The sequence below is a fragment of the Lithobates pipiens genome, unplaced genomic scaffold (assembly GCF_037356315.1).
Source record: "Lithobates pipiens isolate NorthernLeopardFrog02 unplaced genomic scaffold, aLitPip1_a1.2 Scaffold_19, whole genome shotgun sequence".
Lineage (NCBI taxonomy): Eukaryota > Metazoa > Chordata > Amphibia > Anura > Ranidae > Lithobates > Lithobates pipiens.
Window position 1 is genome coordinate 361,550,260 of NW_027507764.1, and position 18,580 is coordinate 361,568,839.

Genomic DNA, 18,580 nt, shown 5'->3' on the forward strand with positions numbered 1-18,580 from the left:
GCTGTTGCTGAGCTTGTGAAACTCTCACCCACATGCTGCTGCAAGGCTAGCCAAAGTCCCTCTCGTCTCCCCCTTCACCCCCACCCCCCATAAGATGTCCCACTACACTCGCCTTCGGTCCTCGGGACCCACTGAAGTGACGCTGGCCTTGGGCTGGGAATAGAACGGGGGGATTGAGGGAGCTTCTGGTGCTGAAGACAGAAGTGAGGCAGAGTGCACCAAGAGAGCCAGAGTAGAGACACCGAGAATTTTGGTGAGAGGGGAAGTCTGAACAGCTCCCAGACGGCAGAAAGGACTGACAACTGCTGGCGTAACCTGGGGAGCACTCGAGAGTCAAGGCAGAAATCTGGCTGGCTGATCCTCAACCCCTAGCCTCCAGCTACCGGTCCGTAACCTCCGCCCTCCACCCCTCCCCATCCCCTCGAGCACTCTGGACAGACGAGGGGGAGAGGACTATCTTTGGGAAAAGCAAAGGAGAAATATCACTGAAAAAAAATAACAGCTTGAACCTACCAGCTCTCTGTTCATCCGTCAGCAAGGACCCAACTATAGAAGGGTGAGTCAAGCTGCATTTTCTATTTGATATGTATGGCAGGTAGTAATGCCCCAAATTAAATGGCTAGCCAATATACATAATAAATAGACTGTAAAAGAGAATGTGAAAAAGGCTAATAAGGCATAGAAGATGATCAGAGGAGGCAATGTAAGCTTGATTGGACTGGACTGATAAAATTGGAGGGGAAAAGTCTGCACTCTGGCAAATATTTACTGCCCAAATAAGAGCCCAAGAAAATCAGTTGTGGAGAAACTAATGGAGTTTAAGAAAGGAGGAGTAATTATGGCAGGAGATTTTTATTTTTGTATGGACCCTGGGATAGATAGTACGTCACAGGTACAGAGGACTGGGAATGCTCAATTAAAGATAGTAAAAAATAAGTTATACCAGAACCAGTTGATGGATGCATGGAGAATACAGCATGCTAAAATACGAGACTTTACATTCCACTCCCCTGTACACTGGACATGCTCAAGAATTGATTATTTTTTGATTGACCATAGGTTACTGGAATCAGTGATTAGTACAAATATAGAGGTCACGTCCTTCTCAGATCATGCCCCAGTGACTATGAAAAGTAAGATAGCTGGAGTCCAAAATAGGGCAAATATATGAAGCACTAATCCAGGGAAAAGAAGAAGATAGAATAAAAAAAGAGTTAGAGTACTACTTCAAAATTAATGATACCAGAGAAATATCAAAGGCAATGCTGTGAGAGGCCAAAAAGGCCTAAATAAGAGGAATTCTGATAGCTGTAGGAGCAGAAAAAAAAGGACAGAGTAAGAAAAAGTGAAGTACTAATGAAAGACAGTCACGAGCTAGAACAACAGCACAAAAAAAGGCAAGCAAGAAGTATATCATGCGCTCACCCTAAAAAGCGTTGAATTAAAAGAACTAATAGAACAGGAAACCCATAAGACCTTTAATAGAATTAAGAAAGAGAGGTATCTTGGAGGGAATTAGACAGGAAAATACCTGGCAAAAAATGTTAAAAAATAAAAAAACTGCACACTACGGTATATAGAGAAAATTCAAAATATCACTGGGGAAATGGTATATACAACAAAAAAAAAGCAGGATCATTCCAAAAATACTTCGGAGAACTGTACTCAGTAAAACAGAAAGAGACACCAGAGGGTGAAAAGGAGAGGACAGAAAAATAAAAGCCTTTCTGAGGGAAGTAAGCCTAAACACAATCTCAGGAGATACACTAATGCCGCCTACACACGACCGGACTTTTTGACAGCAAAGGTCCAACGGAACGAATGCGCCTGACAATTTGATCGTGTGCAGGCTTGATCAGACCTTTGCTGTCTAAAAATCAGGCGGACTTTAGATTTAAAATATGTTTTAAATCTTTCCAACGGACTCGAGGCCGGTCGAAAAATCCGTTCGTCTGTATGCTAGTCCGACGGACGAAAACTGACGCTAGGGCAGCTATTGGCTACTGGCTATGAACTTCCTTATTCTAGTCCGGTCATACGTCATCACGTTCGAATCCGTTGGACGTTGATGTGCTTGTGATTGGTCAAGTTCATTCGTTCGGAAAGTCCGTCGGAACTCCGCCGAAAGTCCGTCGGGAAGACCGTCGGACCTAGTCTGCCGCAAAGTCCGGTCGTGTGTATGCGGCATAAGTGTTTTAGAGGAACCCATAACAGAGGAAGAGATCAGTCAGACCTTAAAAGATACAGCCTCAGGGAAAAGCCCAGGCCCAGACGGGCTGACAACATTTTACTATAAGAGGTTCAGGGAAATATTAATCCCCAGATTATGTACCTACATGACCAAGATAGGAGCAAGCTGGGATATAAGAAGGGAGGCTCTAGTGGCAGCCATTACCATTATTCCAAAGGAAGGAAAAGACACTACCCTATGTTCAAGCTATAGACCTATTTCACTGCTAAACGCAGATGCAAAACTATTTGCCAAGGTACTAGCCAGTAGGATGAAAGTGGTAATGAATGACTTGGTACACGCAGACCAAGTCTGATTCATCCCAGGAAGGGAAGGGCATGGTAACGGGCTCAGAACGCTGCTACTAATGCAGGAAATAAAAAAAGGTCAATCCCTAGGGCTACTACTCTCAATAAATGCTGAAAAAGCATTTTACAGAGTAGACTGGGGATTTATGTAGAAGAGACTGGAGGTAATGGGAGTGGTTCCAAAGATGACCCACTGGATTAAAGCACTGCATAATCACCCCACAGCTAGGGTAAAGGTTAACGGAACAGTATCTCTGCCCTTTGAGATGTAACGGAACCAGACAGGACTGCCTTCTGTCCCCCTTGCTGTTTTTTCTGTCGTTGGAACTCTTTTTCGCAGGGATCAGACAGAACTCAGATATTATTAAGGGGGGATTAAGATAGGGGATGAGGATCTTAAACTAGTGACTTATGCCAATGACATGCTGTTTTACGTTTCTAAGCCTAGGGTAACTCTGCCCAACTTAACCGCTTGCCGACCGCCCCACACCGGTATACTTCTGTAGAAGGGCTCCTACAGGTAAACTAACGTACCTGTACTTGGCCCTTTAAGAGGCGGCCAGTGGGCGCGTGCCCGCGGCAAGCTCCGTGAGTTGGGTCGCGAGGTCCTGTGGACTCGATCGGCTTGGGGATACCTGCGATCGCCTCACGGGGAGGAAGAACGGGGAGATGCTAATGTAAACAAGCATCTCCCCTTTCTGCCTAGTGACAGTGTCACTGATCTCTGCTCCCTGTGATCAGGAGCAGAGATAAGTGACATGTCACATGTAGCTATGCCCCCCACAGTTAGAAACACTCCCAGGGCACACTTAACCCATACACTGCCCCCTAGTGGTTAACCCCTTCACTGCCAGTGTCATTTACACAGGAATCAGTGCATTTGTATAACACTGATTGCTGTATAAATGACAATGGTTCCAAAAATGTGTCAAAAATGTCTGATGTGTCCGCCATAATGTCACAGTCATGATAAAATTCGCTGATCACCGATGTTACTAGTAAAAGAAAAAAAATTTATAAAATGAATAAAAAATGCCATAAAACTATCCTGTTAAACGCTATAACTATTGCGCAAACCAATCAATAAACGCTTATTGCACTTTGTTTTTTTTTACCAAAAATATGTAGAAGAATATGTATCGGCCTAAACTGAGGAAAAAAAACTTTTTATATATATTTTTGGGGGATATTTATTATAGCAAATATGTAAAAAAAAAATAATGTGTTTTTTTCAAAATTGTCGCTCCTTTTTTGATTATAGCGCAAAAAATAAGAACCGCAGAGGTGATCAAACACCACCAAAAGAATGCTCTATTTGTGGGAAAAAAAGAATGTCAATTTTGTTCGGGTGCAATGTCGCATGACCCCGCAATTGTCAGTTAAAGCGACACTGTGCCGAATTGCAAAAAGGGCTCTGGTCAGGAAGGGGGTAAATTCTTCCAGGGCTGAAGTGGTTAATGAAGTTATTAAAATCCTATGGGGAAATATTACATTTTAAGATGAACCCCTCTAAATCAGACTTTCTTAATATCAATGTGAGGAAAAGGACGTTCAGATATTTCAACAAGAGTTCCCATTTATATATTAAACAAATTTTATCCTGCTTCTGAATAAAATAAAAACTGAAATTAATAAAACAGCAACAAGATACCTCTCTTGGTTAGGGAGAATAAATATCCTTAAAATTGTAATTTTGACAAAGATCATGTATAAAATGCAAATGTTGCCAATTCCCCTCCCAAAAGTATACTTTAAGACATTCAAAACACTATTATTAAGGTTCATATGGCAGAAAAAGAAGCCTACAATAAGCCTCCCGGTATTGATTGGAGATAAATAGCAAGGGGGGCTGGGGGTGCCAGATATCAAAAATTACTATAATGCAATATTACTTTCACGGGTGTTAGAATGGGTAAAGAAGAATAAGGAAAACACGGTTAGTAACATAACACTGGGAAAATTATATGGATACCACCAGAGTATAGAGAATTGAGTGAAAATACACACAATATAACATAGAAAGATTTGGCAACATGGGATCTGATGCACATAAAGGAAAAATGGGAATACAACGCACCCCTGATACCATTAAGAGAAACACATTCTTTTCCACCGGGGAAGGTATTCGGGGAATGAATAAAAAAATAAAATGGATAATTAAAAGATATCATGGTGAAAGGTAAAATATACACGTTACAGGACTTAAAACACAAAAAAGATTTAATGGTAATTGATAAATGGCGGAACTCCCAGCTGAAGCATTTTGTTACATCACTGCCTCAACCAGTAAGATCTGAGGAGAACCTATGGCCGTTTGAGTGGCTATGTACAGCAGTAGGCACAAAGAGAGGGATCTCTAAATTCTATAAAGTGCTTGTGGGACTGGAGGGGCCATTCATAGTTAAATGGGGAGAGGTACTGGGAAAGAGAGAAAAAGATCAAGACGTGGGCAAAATACTTAAAATGACACATACCACGGCAATATATAGTAACACTACAGAAATTAATTACAAATGTCTAGCATGCTGATATTTAGCACCTGATAAGGCACATAAATGTCAGAAGGAGGTTTCACGGCTATGCTGGCGGGGATGCGGTGCAGTGGGAACTATGGCCCACATATGGTGGATGTGTCCAGAAATCTAAAGATATTGAGAGAAGTGCTGCAGTTAATTAAGGAGATCACCAATATTGAGATACCAGAAGAACCTTGGAGGTGTTTGTTTCATGGGGTCAATATGCCAACTAAACAATACCTGAAAACATTGGTGCCCCATCCAATGAATGCAGCCAAAAGTTTAATACCACAACAGTGGACGGAGACAGAAAGCCCCAAGATGGGGATTTGGTGTAAAAAATTTCTTAAACTTATAATATGCAATATCTTAAGTTATGTGGAGAGAAGGGAATGTAAGGATTTGATAACAAGTGGAAGGTCTGGAGAGAGTTTAGGCAGACAAGGAGGTACATAGAAATGATGGAGCAGATGAGGGGGAGAGATTGGGAGACAAGGCTGAAGTTAAGCAATAAAAGGTGTGAAGAGAGAGGAAGGAGAGGGGGGGGGATGGGGGGGGGGCAGCTCTTGGGGGCAATAATAACTGCAAATTGCAATGGTGATTGAAAATAGTTTTTTATCATTTGATATATCTTTGCTATAAAGAAAATTAATAAAGAGATTGAAAAAAATACATTGTTCGCAAGCTCTTTGAGGGGATGATAAGGGACTATATATCAGATTTTAGTAATAAAAACAGTATTATTAGCAGTAATCAGCATGAATTCATGAAGAATTGTTCTTGCCAGGCCAATCTATTAACATTCTATGAGGAGGTGAGCTGCTCTAGATAAAGGAAGGCCTGTAGATGTGGTGTATCTGGATTTTGCAAAGGAATTCGATACAGTTCCCCATAAACGTTTACAAACAAAGGTCTGTCAGCATGGACCAAAGGGTGAGTACATGGATTGAAAACTGGCTATGAGGGCGAGTCCTGAGGGTGGTGATAAATAGGGAGTACTCTGAATGGTCTGGTGTGGAAAGCGGGGTCTTCCAGGGTTCTGTGCTGGGACCAATCCTATTTAATTTATTAATTATTGATCTGGAGGATGGAATAAACAGCTCAATCTCAGTAATCATCAAATGTGGACACTACCTAAGGTGGTCTGAAAATGCGTTTGGCCTAGAAAAGATAAATCCTCCAGACTGGCATCCACTTGGTGTTTGCAGAACTCCTCCCAATAGCCAGCCCACTGCTTGCATCAGGGCTGAGGGCTCTTGAGAAGAGTATTGAGGCAGGGTAATGAGCCACTCCCACTAACTATGACCTGTCTGCATTGCATAGTCAAGCACAGAGACTTAGTGATGAGGTCACTCAGTTTAAAATAAGGTATGTAACGAAAATGGAGAGGTTTTGTATACATTTTTTTCTTACATGTTGATGAGCCATGCCAAAAGAAAAATTCTATATTGCTCTTGTGTTGGATTTTATCTATTGCTTACTACAAAAACCAGTCCCTTAATAAAGAATCTAAACTAGTGCCAGGATTACAGTCCACAGACAATTTGAGCCTTTGATCTGGATGTGTATTCATGCTGTTAGAATGGAAACACCTTACAGAGACACAAGGGTAAGGTAAAAAGCATTTTGCCATATATTCCTTATATGATCGTTCACTTGATTTATTAGGAGAAAAAAAGGAGAGAATACTCTTAGGACCTGTGATACACAACAGGACACTTTCTGCTTTGGAAAAAAACTTCAGTTAACGTCTAAAAAGAAAATGAGCTTTTCAGTATCTGAGTCCCATGATGATGGTCAGGTAGCTTTAAACTGGTCAATGAGTCCCAAAGTAACCATGCAGATGTCTCCTGGTCCAGGCTAACTGCTCACCAAGACCATATCCTCATTGTCACTACGATGTACAATAGTTGTGAGCAGCAGGGTCAAGCTGCTTCCCAAAAGAATTGTTGAACAGAACTGATGCAACATGGGAGAAACCATCCAACATCCACAAAGCATCCAACCTAACCATCACCGATAGCTACAAAACGCTCCTGATTATCCTTCTAATTTTCTGGTTACACTTACTTGCCATTAAAGCATAACCTTCCCAAAGTTTATTTACTAAGTTCAGATGAGTCTAATCAGAAAGGTAATGTTATAATCTGGAGCAGATGGTTCCTAATGGAAGGGACCATGTTGGAGATCACAACGTGTATACAGAAGAATGGCTATTAAAAAGCAACACCTATACATAACATGTGGAATAGTTAGGCTGCCCATAAATGGTGTGAATTTCCTTCCTGCAACCAGAAAAGAAATTTGCATTATTCCCCCATCAACACAGTGCTGACAGGGGAATCTGCTGAGCAATTGTCTGCTCCTTGTGGGGGAGAGGAAGTAGTTGCAGGCGGGGGAAGCCACCCCCGTTGGGAGAAGACAGTGAATATTGCTAGCAGCTGTAGCAGCCACTAGCGATAATCACAAGTGAATCTGACAGGCTGGTTGTACCCAAATTGATTGATCAAACTTAGTACATTCAGCCTGCCCACACACTGTTCAAATCTCAGCCGATTCCTGCTGAACCAGCCGAGATTTGAACTGTCCATGTCCAGCCTTATGACTTTGAAAAATAATTATTTTTTTCCATGGCTCTTAATCAGTTTTTCTGCGCTTTGCAGGTGTTGTTCCATATGTGGAAGCCTTTGATGCCCTGCTGGCTGGGGCCTTGGAGCAGTATCTTACGAACAGCAAGATCATTGGTGGAGATGTAGAGACACATGTAAGTCTTTTCATTGGGTTTGTTTTTTGCACAAGAAAGTAGGACAGCCAAATCTTTTCAAAGATTAATTTAACTAGTGGAAATGTTATAAACTGCTATAAAATCATTGTTTTTGTCTGAAGTGTTTATTTAACCTAATCTCTACACAGATGGATTGATTTACTAAAACAAGAGAGTGTAAAATCTGGTGCAGCTGTTCATGGTAGCCAATCAGCTTCTAACTTCAGCTTGTTCAATTAAGCTTTGACAATAAAGCCTGGAAGCTGATTGGTTTCTATGCAGAGCTGCACCAGATTTTGCGCTCTCCAGGTTTAGTAAATCAACCCCAGAGTTCTGGAGGCTCCTGCCTCATTTCCTTGTACCTAAGTAATATCCTTTATTGCTGGCCAACAGTCTGGCGTATTAGAGTGGTGCATTAGTGTTAGCCAAAAATGTCTTTTATTTGAAGCTGAACTTTAGGCAACCTAAACAATACTTAATATTATCCCTCCCAAATCCCTATGAATATTTTAAAGCGAATTGTATTCTTTAACCTCCCTGGCGGTATGACTATTTCAGATTTTAGGTGCTGAAAGCGGTACAATTATTTTGCATGGAAATTTGGCGTTTTATATTGTAGGCTTGGAATTGTTAGAAATAATTCACTTAAATCCGTCCAAACAAGAGTCTAATAGACATTCCGGGTATGATAAAATTTGAAATACGAAATCATAAATTATAATATAATATAATTATATATATTATTTATATATATATATATATATATATATATATATATATATCTATATATATATATATATATATATAGATATATATATATATATATATAGATATATATAGATATATATATAGATAGATAGATAGATAGATAGATATTAAATAACTATAAATAATTATAACAAATAATAATAAAATTATAATAAAGATTATTCAATAATGTAATCAAATCAAAAACACTGAAATGTGCTGAGTTGCAGATTTGTCGCTGTCATTACTTTTAGTGTTTGATGATGAATTTTCCCACGAATCACTATCGCTCAATTCTGCAAGTGATTCTAATTTATTATCACCGTTTTCTAGCTGGTCTAAAAGTACTTTTGATGTAAACTGACATTTTTTGGTTGCTATGGACAATCTCCAGTTTCCTGGCATAAAGAATAGTATTTATAATATAAAACTGGACACTGGACACTGGACAAACCACTAGGGACAAAGTGCATGTGTAATTATTTGATACAGTACTGTAATCTGTAAGATTAAGGTATACTGTATCTATACTGTGTTTTTTACTTTTTGAATTTGGCGCCGAACTCCATCCCTGTGCATCGCAACGCTCGCAGGGAACGGAACTCGGCACTGTGACAGATCGAGCGAGACACGGCAGCTCGCAGATCACAGCGGGGAGACATCGCAGGATCCAGGGGATAAGGTAAGTAAACTTCTACATGAACCCTGCTATGCGATCCCGAGTCTGGCTCGGGAATACCGCTTTTGGTACTGAAATCTCACCCCGGGCCACACTCGGGAATACCGCCAGGGAGGCTACTATAGATATTCAAAGTTTTCTGCCCTTTAACAACATCACAGGAATTCTAATTCACAAATTATCAGCAGCAGCCAGTGAGTGGAGTTTGACTGGCACACATGCTGTGGGTGGAGTTTTAGGAATTACAGAACCAATGATGGGCAGGTTACAGGAGAGCAGAGAACTTCCCTGTCGTCACTGCAGCAGCCTAATAGATGACTGTGTAGAGCTGTGTACTCTGCTAGGCATCAGTTTGTGCAGCCTTGACTGCTGCCTTGCATGGAGTTGTCGGCAGCTTGCAATGGTAGGCAACAGCCAGGAACACAGTGCTAAGCTCTGCAGAAGGACAAGTTTTTCTGACAACAAAAACCGTGGGTTTTTTCGACGGATGTTGGCTCAAACTTGTCTTGCATATACACGGTCACACAAATTTTGTCGGAAAGTCCGATCAGCAAGAACACAGTGACATACAACATGTAGGGCGAGCTGAGAAAAATGAAGTTCAATGGCCAGTGCAGCTCTTCTGCTTGATTCAGAGCATGCCTGGAATTTTGTGCATCGGAATTGTGTACGCACGCTTGGAATTTACGACAATGGATTTTGTTGTCGGAAAATTTGAGATCCAGCTCTCAAATTTTTGTTGTTGGAAATTCCGACAGCAAATGTCCGATGGAGCCTACACACAGTCGGAATTTCCGACAACAAACTCACATCGAACATTATTATTATTATTATTATATAAGCGGCATAAGAGGTAAAATGACGACAGGATATAGAGCTCCAGCACACAGCCTGTGATCGACAGCCTCAGCTCTGTTCTTGTTTGCTGTGTGAAGGGGGTGTGTCCCCTCCCTCCAATAATCTCTCACTGAGCTCTGCAGAGCTCCCCACCCCCTGTTTTCTGAAATCTCAGAAAAGCTGTATAAACTCAGCACTTTGAACAGCTGTAGAGAATAGAAGACTGCAGATAAACTGGTACAACTTGTTTAATCTCTGAGGCCATTCAATTCACTGGGTATATGTAAGAGTTTACAATTATTGGAACTCTTCCTGCACAAAAAGAAAACAGTGCTGGAAGGTTAGTTTTCCAAAAATGCAATCAGTTTCAGTGAGAGTTAGCAGCACAATTGTCCCAGGAAGGTTTATGCTTAGAAAAACATCATCCTCCCAGCTTCACTGTTAGGAACTGTCTTTTTTTGAAGTAGTCAGTTGTGCACATTTCTGAGAATAAAGTGGAGCAAGAAGAAGTATGCAACATTACCCAGATACTTAGGGTTTGATTCACTAAATGCAAATAAACTGTGCACTGTGCTGCTCCAGAGCTTAGTAAATGAGCAGAAGCTCTGCCGACTTCCATCATCCAATCATATGCAAGCAAAAAATGCATTTTTTTTTATCTTCCATGCTTGTGATTGGGTATTCTTTGGAAAATTAAGCTTTACCTTGTTTACTGAGCTCTGTGCACTCTGCAAATGCAGTTGCTCCAGTCTACTTGTCTTTAATAAAATAACCCCTAAGACCTCTTTCATGCTGCTAGCCCAGCCACGTTAGCTGTAAAGCGCCGATAGTTTTAGCGGCGCTTTACCGTAGTTTTAGCTGTGCTTTCAGCCACTTTGTAGGCGCTTCGGCAGCGCTGCCCATTGATTTCAAGGCACGGCGTATACCCAATTACGCTGCTTGCAGGACTTTTTTTTTGTCCTGCAAATTCGCCGCCCCAGTGTGAAAGCACCCAGGCTTTCACACCGGGGAGGCTTGAGAGGCGTTTTTGAGGGGCTATTTTTGGCTCTAACACGCCTTAAAAACGCCTTAGTGTGAAAGGGGTCTAAGAGTACTCCTATTTTTGTTAGACGAAACAAAAGAGGTTCCCTTTAAATAAGAAACTACCTCAGAATGTGCGCACTTGTGTAAGTGGATACGGAAACCTGGAGGTGAACTCTGATAGCTGAGATCCACTGAGGAGTTGTGTGAAAGCTGAGCATGCCGCATCGCTGTATAACTTACAAAAAAGCTGTATACATTCTTGGTGTGTAATGATCACATTAATGTGATAGTGATTGAATGAATTCTAATGCCTTATTTAACCACTTCAGCCCCGGAAGGATTTACCCCCTTCCTGACCAGAGCACTTTTTGCAATTCGGCATAGTGTTGCTTTAACTGACAATTGCGCGGTCGTGCGACGTTGCACCCAAACAAAATTGACATCCTTTTTTTGGCGTAGGGGGGTTCCCCTTAAAATCCATACCAGACCTAAGGGCCTAGTATGCTCCTGGAGGGGGAACCCATACCATTTTTTTATTTAAAATTTGGCGTTCCCCCTCGAGAGCTGATTATTCTCTGATTGGCCACGGCCAAAGTCGCCTGGTCTGGGGCGACTTAAAGTCCTGTTGTAAGTCGCTCCAAGTCGTGTTGAAGTCGCTCCAAGTCGCGATGTTATTCATACTCAAGACGTTTCCAAGTTGCCTCCAAAAGTCACACTGGAATTAGTGTTGCCCCTGTGTGAATGGATTCTGAGGAAAGAGGGATAGAGGGACTTTGTCCCGAATGAGGGATAGTCCCTTAAAATCAGGGACAGTTGGAAGATATGCACAGTCTAATCTATATCCATGATTGGGGGCTACATTCAGTGGTCATTTTCAGAAAACCTGGGTCGGTTCACTTAGTGCTAATCCCTTGCAGCACATTTAAAGTGGTAGAAAACCCCGCTTGGTCATTTTTACGTACCGGTAAGCCTATAATAAAGCTTACCTGTGGGTAAAATGAATATCTCCTAAACATGCACTGTTTAGGAGATATTCACCCTGAATACAACCAGTTACATCACTGGCACATGCACTCTGAAGGTCCGGCATACCTTGCCAGACCTTCAGAGCTGCGTGCCGGAACCGAGGGCTACTGCGCACATGCACGGGAGTGACTTCATTGCGGCTCTGGCCAATTGCATAGCCAGAGTGCGCGAACCCGGAAGACCGGGGGAGCATGTCAGCCCTCTCAGCGGTGACAGCACAGGTCTTCGTTCCAAGGTCAGTGTTTCATAATGTGCTAGAATGCGATGCATGCTAGCACATTATGCAGTTGCCTAACAGGTGTTTTTTTTTTTTTTTAAACATCCCCTGTTTACAACTGCTTTAAATAAATCAGACTCTGTGGGGTTGATTTACAAAAAGCAAATAGACTGCAGTTGCTCCAGAGCTTAGTAAATGAGCAGAAGCTCTGCTGACTTCCATCATCCAATCACATACAAGCAAAAATGCAGTTTTTACATTTTTCTTGCATGTGATTGGGTTTGCTTTGCAAAGCGAAGCTTTACCTCATTTACTAAGCTCTTGAGCAACCGCACTTGCACAGTACAAAGTGCACAGTCTATTTGCCTTTAGTAAACCAACCCCATTGTATTTTAGTGATCAATGACAAGCCCCTGTGAAGTCCGACAACTTCATGGACTGGATAAGGAAGCTGGGTTCAAGATGACAAACTTATAGCCTGCCGCTTAAAAAAAGTCAACAGTGTCAACTGCCACATTTCTATCCTTCCAGGTTCTTTTATTCGTAGAATATCAGACCAACTTTTTAAACATTGGACAAAGTACAAAGGATTTCCCTAAACAAAGAGCGGTACTGTTGTAGATTCTTCCTTTCTCTACAAAGCTTGCATTTTTACGAATAATAATGTTTAGGAGCAGAAATATTCTAAACGCAGCTCTCCCCGGTAGAATTCCGTTCATATTCCAACATACTACAGATGTAATTACCATCTGCTATATAACGCCACAGTCTCAAAATCCTCTCCATCTGCTTCTACCCAAATAGCTGTGTCACGTATTACAAATATGTGTGTGCTGTATTGGTAAAACTTCCATGCCAAAATAAATCAAAAGGCATTTGAATTGTAAATTGGAAAAGAAAAATGACTTTTTCAAATAAAATGTGTTTAAAATATAAAAATATACTGTATTTAAGGGAATTACCACTTCCAGAATATTTGAGGCTAAAGTAAGAGCAAGGGCGGACTGACAACTCATGGGGTCCCCGGGCAATAGGAGATTATGGGGCCCCCGGGCAATAGGAGATTATGGGGCCCCCAGGCAATCGGAGATTATGGGGCCAGGCAGTATATAAAAACACACACAGTAAACAACCACACAGTATACACAGACATGTTTCTATTGGCTGAGAAGGTACTGGAGAGGATTTTTACATACTGTCCCTGGTTTTACTGAGGCGGGCAACCCTGATGGGGCCCCCTAGTGGCCCGGGGCCCTCGGGCAGTGCCCGAGTGGCTGAATGGTCAGTCCGCCCCTGAGTAAGAGTGTATGTAAAATGGCCACCCCCTTATAATGTTAGAAAATATGTACCCGGGCCTTAAAATAATCTTACATTGTATGGTTTCCTATCCTGTTTTTTTATTTATTTTTTATTTCATAATATATTTATTAATATTCTTTAAATGTACAAAAACTTTTCAAGTGATGTGACAAAATGATAAGAACCAGGCAAAAATAAAAAATAAATAAAAAAGGGACAAAATATATACTATATCCCCCAGAAAAAAAGACTACCCATTGGGCAGTAAAGAGTTCCATTGCTTTTAATTGTCCGGAAAGAATAGATGGATTTGAATTCTGCTCATGTGGTATTTCTCTTATCCTGGTTAGATTTAAGTCAGGATAAAAAGACATTTCCCTGGGAATTTAGGTTTTAATGTTTAAAAACGGTAAATAAGCATAGTAGAGTGGATGAGGACAAACAGGGACTGGGGAATCTACAAAGAGTGTCCAGGAAACTCTTTAGAATTCTGGCAAGCCTCCAGTTTGAAAAATGGAGGACAAGGAGTCAGAGGCTGTCCAAATTGTCTGTACCGGGAGCTGTGGAAGGTACCCTCAGAAGAGTGATCGGGTGCATAAACATGAGCCCCAAGAAAACAAAGAACAAAGATCCAGATAATGGTGTGAGTGGGCTTCATATATAAAAATATATATTGGGTATACTGTAAATACTCTATAGTGTAGGAAGTTGCTAGAGCCCAACACCAAGGTGCAGTGTACAAGTGAGTGTAAAGGGAAATAGTGTGTGAGAAGGAAAGAACAGATCAGAGATAAAAGAGAAAAAAAGAAGACCATGAAATAGGTATGGATGACAAAAATAAGAGTGAGCCTCTGTGAACATGAACAGGAAAAGAAAAACCATGTAATTACCTGTTACTGATGTAGAAAAGTGAATTTCAAATAGTGTGCAGTGTGCACAAAAAGCAGTAACCGCCGCCCTTAAAGGCTGGAGATGCAAGCCACTTGCTATGGGGCACACAAGTGGGCTCGCTCTCAAGCCACATATAGCATAGCTCATACCTGCCCCCCATTCCCTCTTCACTGGATTTGTATGACAGCAGCTCCCGCTGCTTTTGTGTCCAGAGAGGAAAGAAAGAGACCATCACAGCACAGCTCTGAATCAAAATAGGTAAGTATAAGGGGGCTGAAGGGGGGATACAATTACTGGGACATTTGTTTACCTTAAAGCGGAACTTCAGTAATTTTTTCAACTTTCCATCTATTAAATCTTCTGCCCTTGTTGTTTTAACTTTGGATGGCAAATCATTTTTTTTCTGCCAGTAAATACATTATACAGCCCACTTCCTGTTTCTTGTCTGGTAAAAAGTCTAGGCTTACCAGGAAGGGGGTGGGGGGGGGGGGGGGTGAGTCATAAGACGGCTAATGAGAGCTGCAGAGCTGGAGGTGTGTCTGTGTAAATCCAGGAAGTGAACAGGCAGCAGCTTCAGCTGCCCACAGTTAAAATGGTTGCAGCCAGACTCAGTGGAGGGAGATTTCTGCAGAATATTTGGCAAGTACAGATCACAGTATATATAAAATAATATACAAAGGGGTTGGAGGGAAGCTTCAGAATGGCAAAGATGTTTTTATTACAAATTATGTGAGCAGACTACAGTTCCTCTTTAAACAAGAAGTGAGGGAATACACTGAAAAGAGTATACAATCAACAACACAAACTTACATAAGCCCTAATTCTTCCTACTCTACTAAAAATGTCTCTTTTGGGGGGATTTCTCGTCATTCATCATGAGCAGAAAAGAAAGGGGAAATTATTACAAATTATGTGAGCAGACTGCAGTTCCTCTTTAATGCAGGGAATGCATTTAGGTACAAAATGTCTTACTTTACTTACTGCATTACCTCTAGTTTCGTTATCTACAAACTGGAGGTAATTCTTTTTGGATTTGGAGCAGTAATAGTGCCCCTTTAAAAAAAATGGCAGCTATTGGGTTGCCAATAAACTGTTTCCCTGCAAGGAAAGTAGCTGAAAGTAGTGCTTCGCATCTAGCATTCTTAGGCCCCTTTCACACTGACGTCCCGTTCAGGCCGGCCTGTCAGTTTTTCAGGCGGACCTGAACGGGTGCTCCATAGAGCTCTATGGAGCGTCGGATGTCAGCGGTGACATGTCCGCTGACATCCGACCCGCTCCGATCCGAAAAAGTGTGACGGAGGAAAAAGCTATTTTTCCTTCCGTCTGCGGATCGGATCGGGTGACGACGGGCACTGCGGTCCGTCGTCATCCGATCTCCCATAGGGGAGAGCGGCGCTGTGACAGGTCTGTCCCTGCGCAGTGTGCAGAGACAGACCTGTCATCTTCCTGCTCAGCGGGGATCGGCGGAGTGATCCCCGCTGAGCAAACGGATATCCACGGGGCGGATCAGAACTGATCCGCCCCGTGTGAAAGGACCCTTAAAGTGGTTCTAAAATCGAAATGGTTTTTAACTTATTGCATTCCCTGCATTGAGGTAAAAACCCTCACATACACTTTGCATAAAGTTTGTACAAAAAAAAATGAATGGTGTGATGCGCTGCATCGCACACCACACTGCCACCCATTGATCACTGCATGCCAAGTAAACTTTGCTGCAGGTGCAAAATGAAGCATCACGGCATGTAAAAACCCCTAATCCACTGCCTATTACAACTTAAAGTGTTCCTAAACCTAGGACCCTGCAATCACTTTATCTGGTCTCCGACAGTACACAGAACATGGACAGGCAATTATTTTAGTAAATATTAACTGCTAAATACCTTTTCTCATCAGCAGGATATAGCAGTCTTGTGACTTCTGTCAGTGTCCTGCCAAGCACTAGTTAAAGCTTGTAGGAGGAGTTTTCATTCTCCTCAGACTGTCCTATGAGGCTTTATGACTCTTGATCCTCTATATGGACAATGCTGATTGGCCCTGTGCTGATCACATGCACCCCACCCCCCCCCCCCCAAAAAAAAATCCCCAGCAATACAAACCAAACTGAGCATGTGCAAAGTGCCTCCAAGGCTCTGTACTATCAGCAGATGGATTGGGGATAGTAAAAAAAGGGAGAATCAGAGGCGACAGAAGCAAACAGCCTTTTTAGACAGAGGATTAAAGCGTTTGTTAACCCAAGAAAAAAAAGAAAAAAAAAGATCCTGTGCCTTTAAAGCATTTTATACAGCACAGTGCTTGTGCTATGTAATTTGGCCCCTTCTAACACCTGAGATACCTGGGTGATCCTGCCAGTTTCTGCCCTCCCCTTTGTAAACTGACCATGGTATATCATGGCTGCTAAGCCCTGACATCATGGCCAGTTTATGTGCCTCTGTCACCCGCAGCCCTGCTGTCTCTTCACTGTCCTCCCCCCTCCTTCCCTGCCTGTCGGCTCCTGTGTCAGGGCCCGCCCCTGCCCCCCTCCTCCTGCCGCTGCTGTAATAACATGTCTTACTTTAAATAATCTGTTCTTTCTTCTAAGGATATGTCACCCTGTATGTGTGTTGTATAAAAAAAATTAGCTGTACATATCTTATTAGTGAGCCCTGATCAGCGGTCACGTGATGTGCCGTCTCTCTCCTCCTCCCCTCCAGACTGACGTTAGTGGGGGAATCTCGGCCCCTCCTGCTGCATCTGTCAGATGGGGAGAGGAGAGAGGCAGCGGGCCACGTGACCACCGATCAGCACTCACAAATAAGGTATATACAGCTTTTTTTATTTTTATACAACACACACACAGGGGGACATATACTTAGAAGACCTGGCGGATTATATAAAGTAAGACATGTGGGTTAACAAACCCTTAAACCCTTAGGTTCCACAGTGAGTATAACAAGCATGCTTTACTGCATATACAGACTGATTTTACTGTTGTAGGTTTAGTAACACTTTAATGGGGAAGGTTGGCGGCAGAAAAATTGTGGCTCAACCGTGCATTTTTGAAGCCCCACCAAATGCACGTCTAAATGAAGTCTAATAGTTTACCAAAAAATTGTGTAATATTTTTCATTTTTGTGCATTTTTTTTTAAATATGGGTTGAATTAACTGTTGTAATCTACTGCCATTTTATTCTCTAGGGTCTCTGCTTTTAGAAAATCCTTCATGCGTAGGGGGCTAATTAATCATCCAGCTGTGTAACATGTCCAGGAGGTTCCAGTGCACGTCATTCTTGTCTAGGCAAGAATAAAGAAAGTTGAAGTGGGTATCTGTCAAAAAGATACCCACTCCCCATGGAAATTTTTTTTTAAATGGTACTAGGGATGGGAGGTAGTGAGTTGAATAAGTTGCACTTTCACTTTTGAGTAAAGGTCGGCTTTAAAGTGGTGTGCCACCAGCAAATTTTATTTTTTTTAAATCCGCAGCTACAAACACTGTAGCTGCTGACTTTTAATAAGGACATTTACCTGTCGATGGAGCCCGCGATGTCGGCCCTCCCAAGGCCGATCCGTCCATTGGATCGGGTGCAGGTGCTGCCATTTAAATTAAGGGAAACTGGCAAGTGGGGCCTTACGGCTTCACTGCCTCTTTCCTACTGCGCATGCGAGAGTCGCGTAATGCTTTGTGAATGGTCAGCTGTCTTCTGGGACAGACACATGTCCCAGAAGACATTGGGGGGGCTCGCCAAAGAAGAGGATATGACGCCCTGCGCCACGGACCAGATGGATTGGAAGTACAGGCTGTACTTCATAAAAGGGTACATTGGAAGAAAACGATTTTTTTTTTAACTAGCCTAAAACGAGGGGTGGAGAGGTGGTCTTTCATTTAAGACCACCTCTCAAAAGTGGGTGGAACTCAGCTTTAAATTTAACTAATACACTTAAAAAAAAAAAATGAAAGCAATAAAAAAAAAAAATATATATATATTTATATATATATATATATATATATATATATATATATATATATATATATTTCTATTTCTCTTCTCTTTTAATTAGGCATATGT

General features: G+C 41.8%; 1 protein-coding gene across 1 annotated transcript in view; it reads left to right on the forward strand.

Moving 5' to 3' along the window:
* Positions 1 to 18,580, forward strand: part of CAP2 (cyclase associated actin cytoskeleton regulatory protein 2) — a 225,345-nt gene that overhangs the window by 57,110 nt on the left and 149,655 nt on the right. The window contains exon 3 of the mRNA XM_077492238.1: positions 7,718 to 7,818. Within this exon, the coding sequence (XP_077348364.1) occupies positions 7,718 to 7,818 (101 nt within the window). The remainder of the gene's footprint in view (positions 1 to 7,717; positions 7,819 to 18,580) is intronic.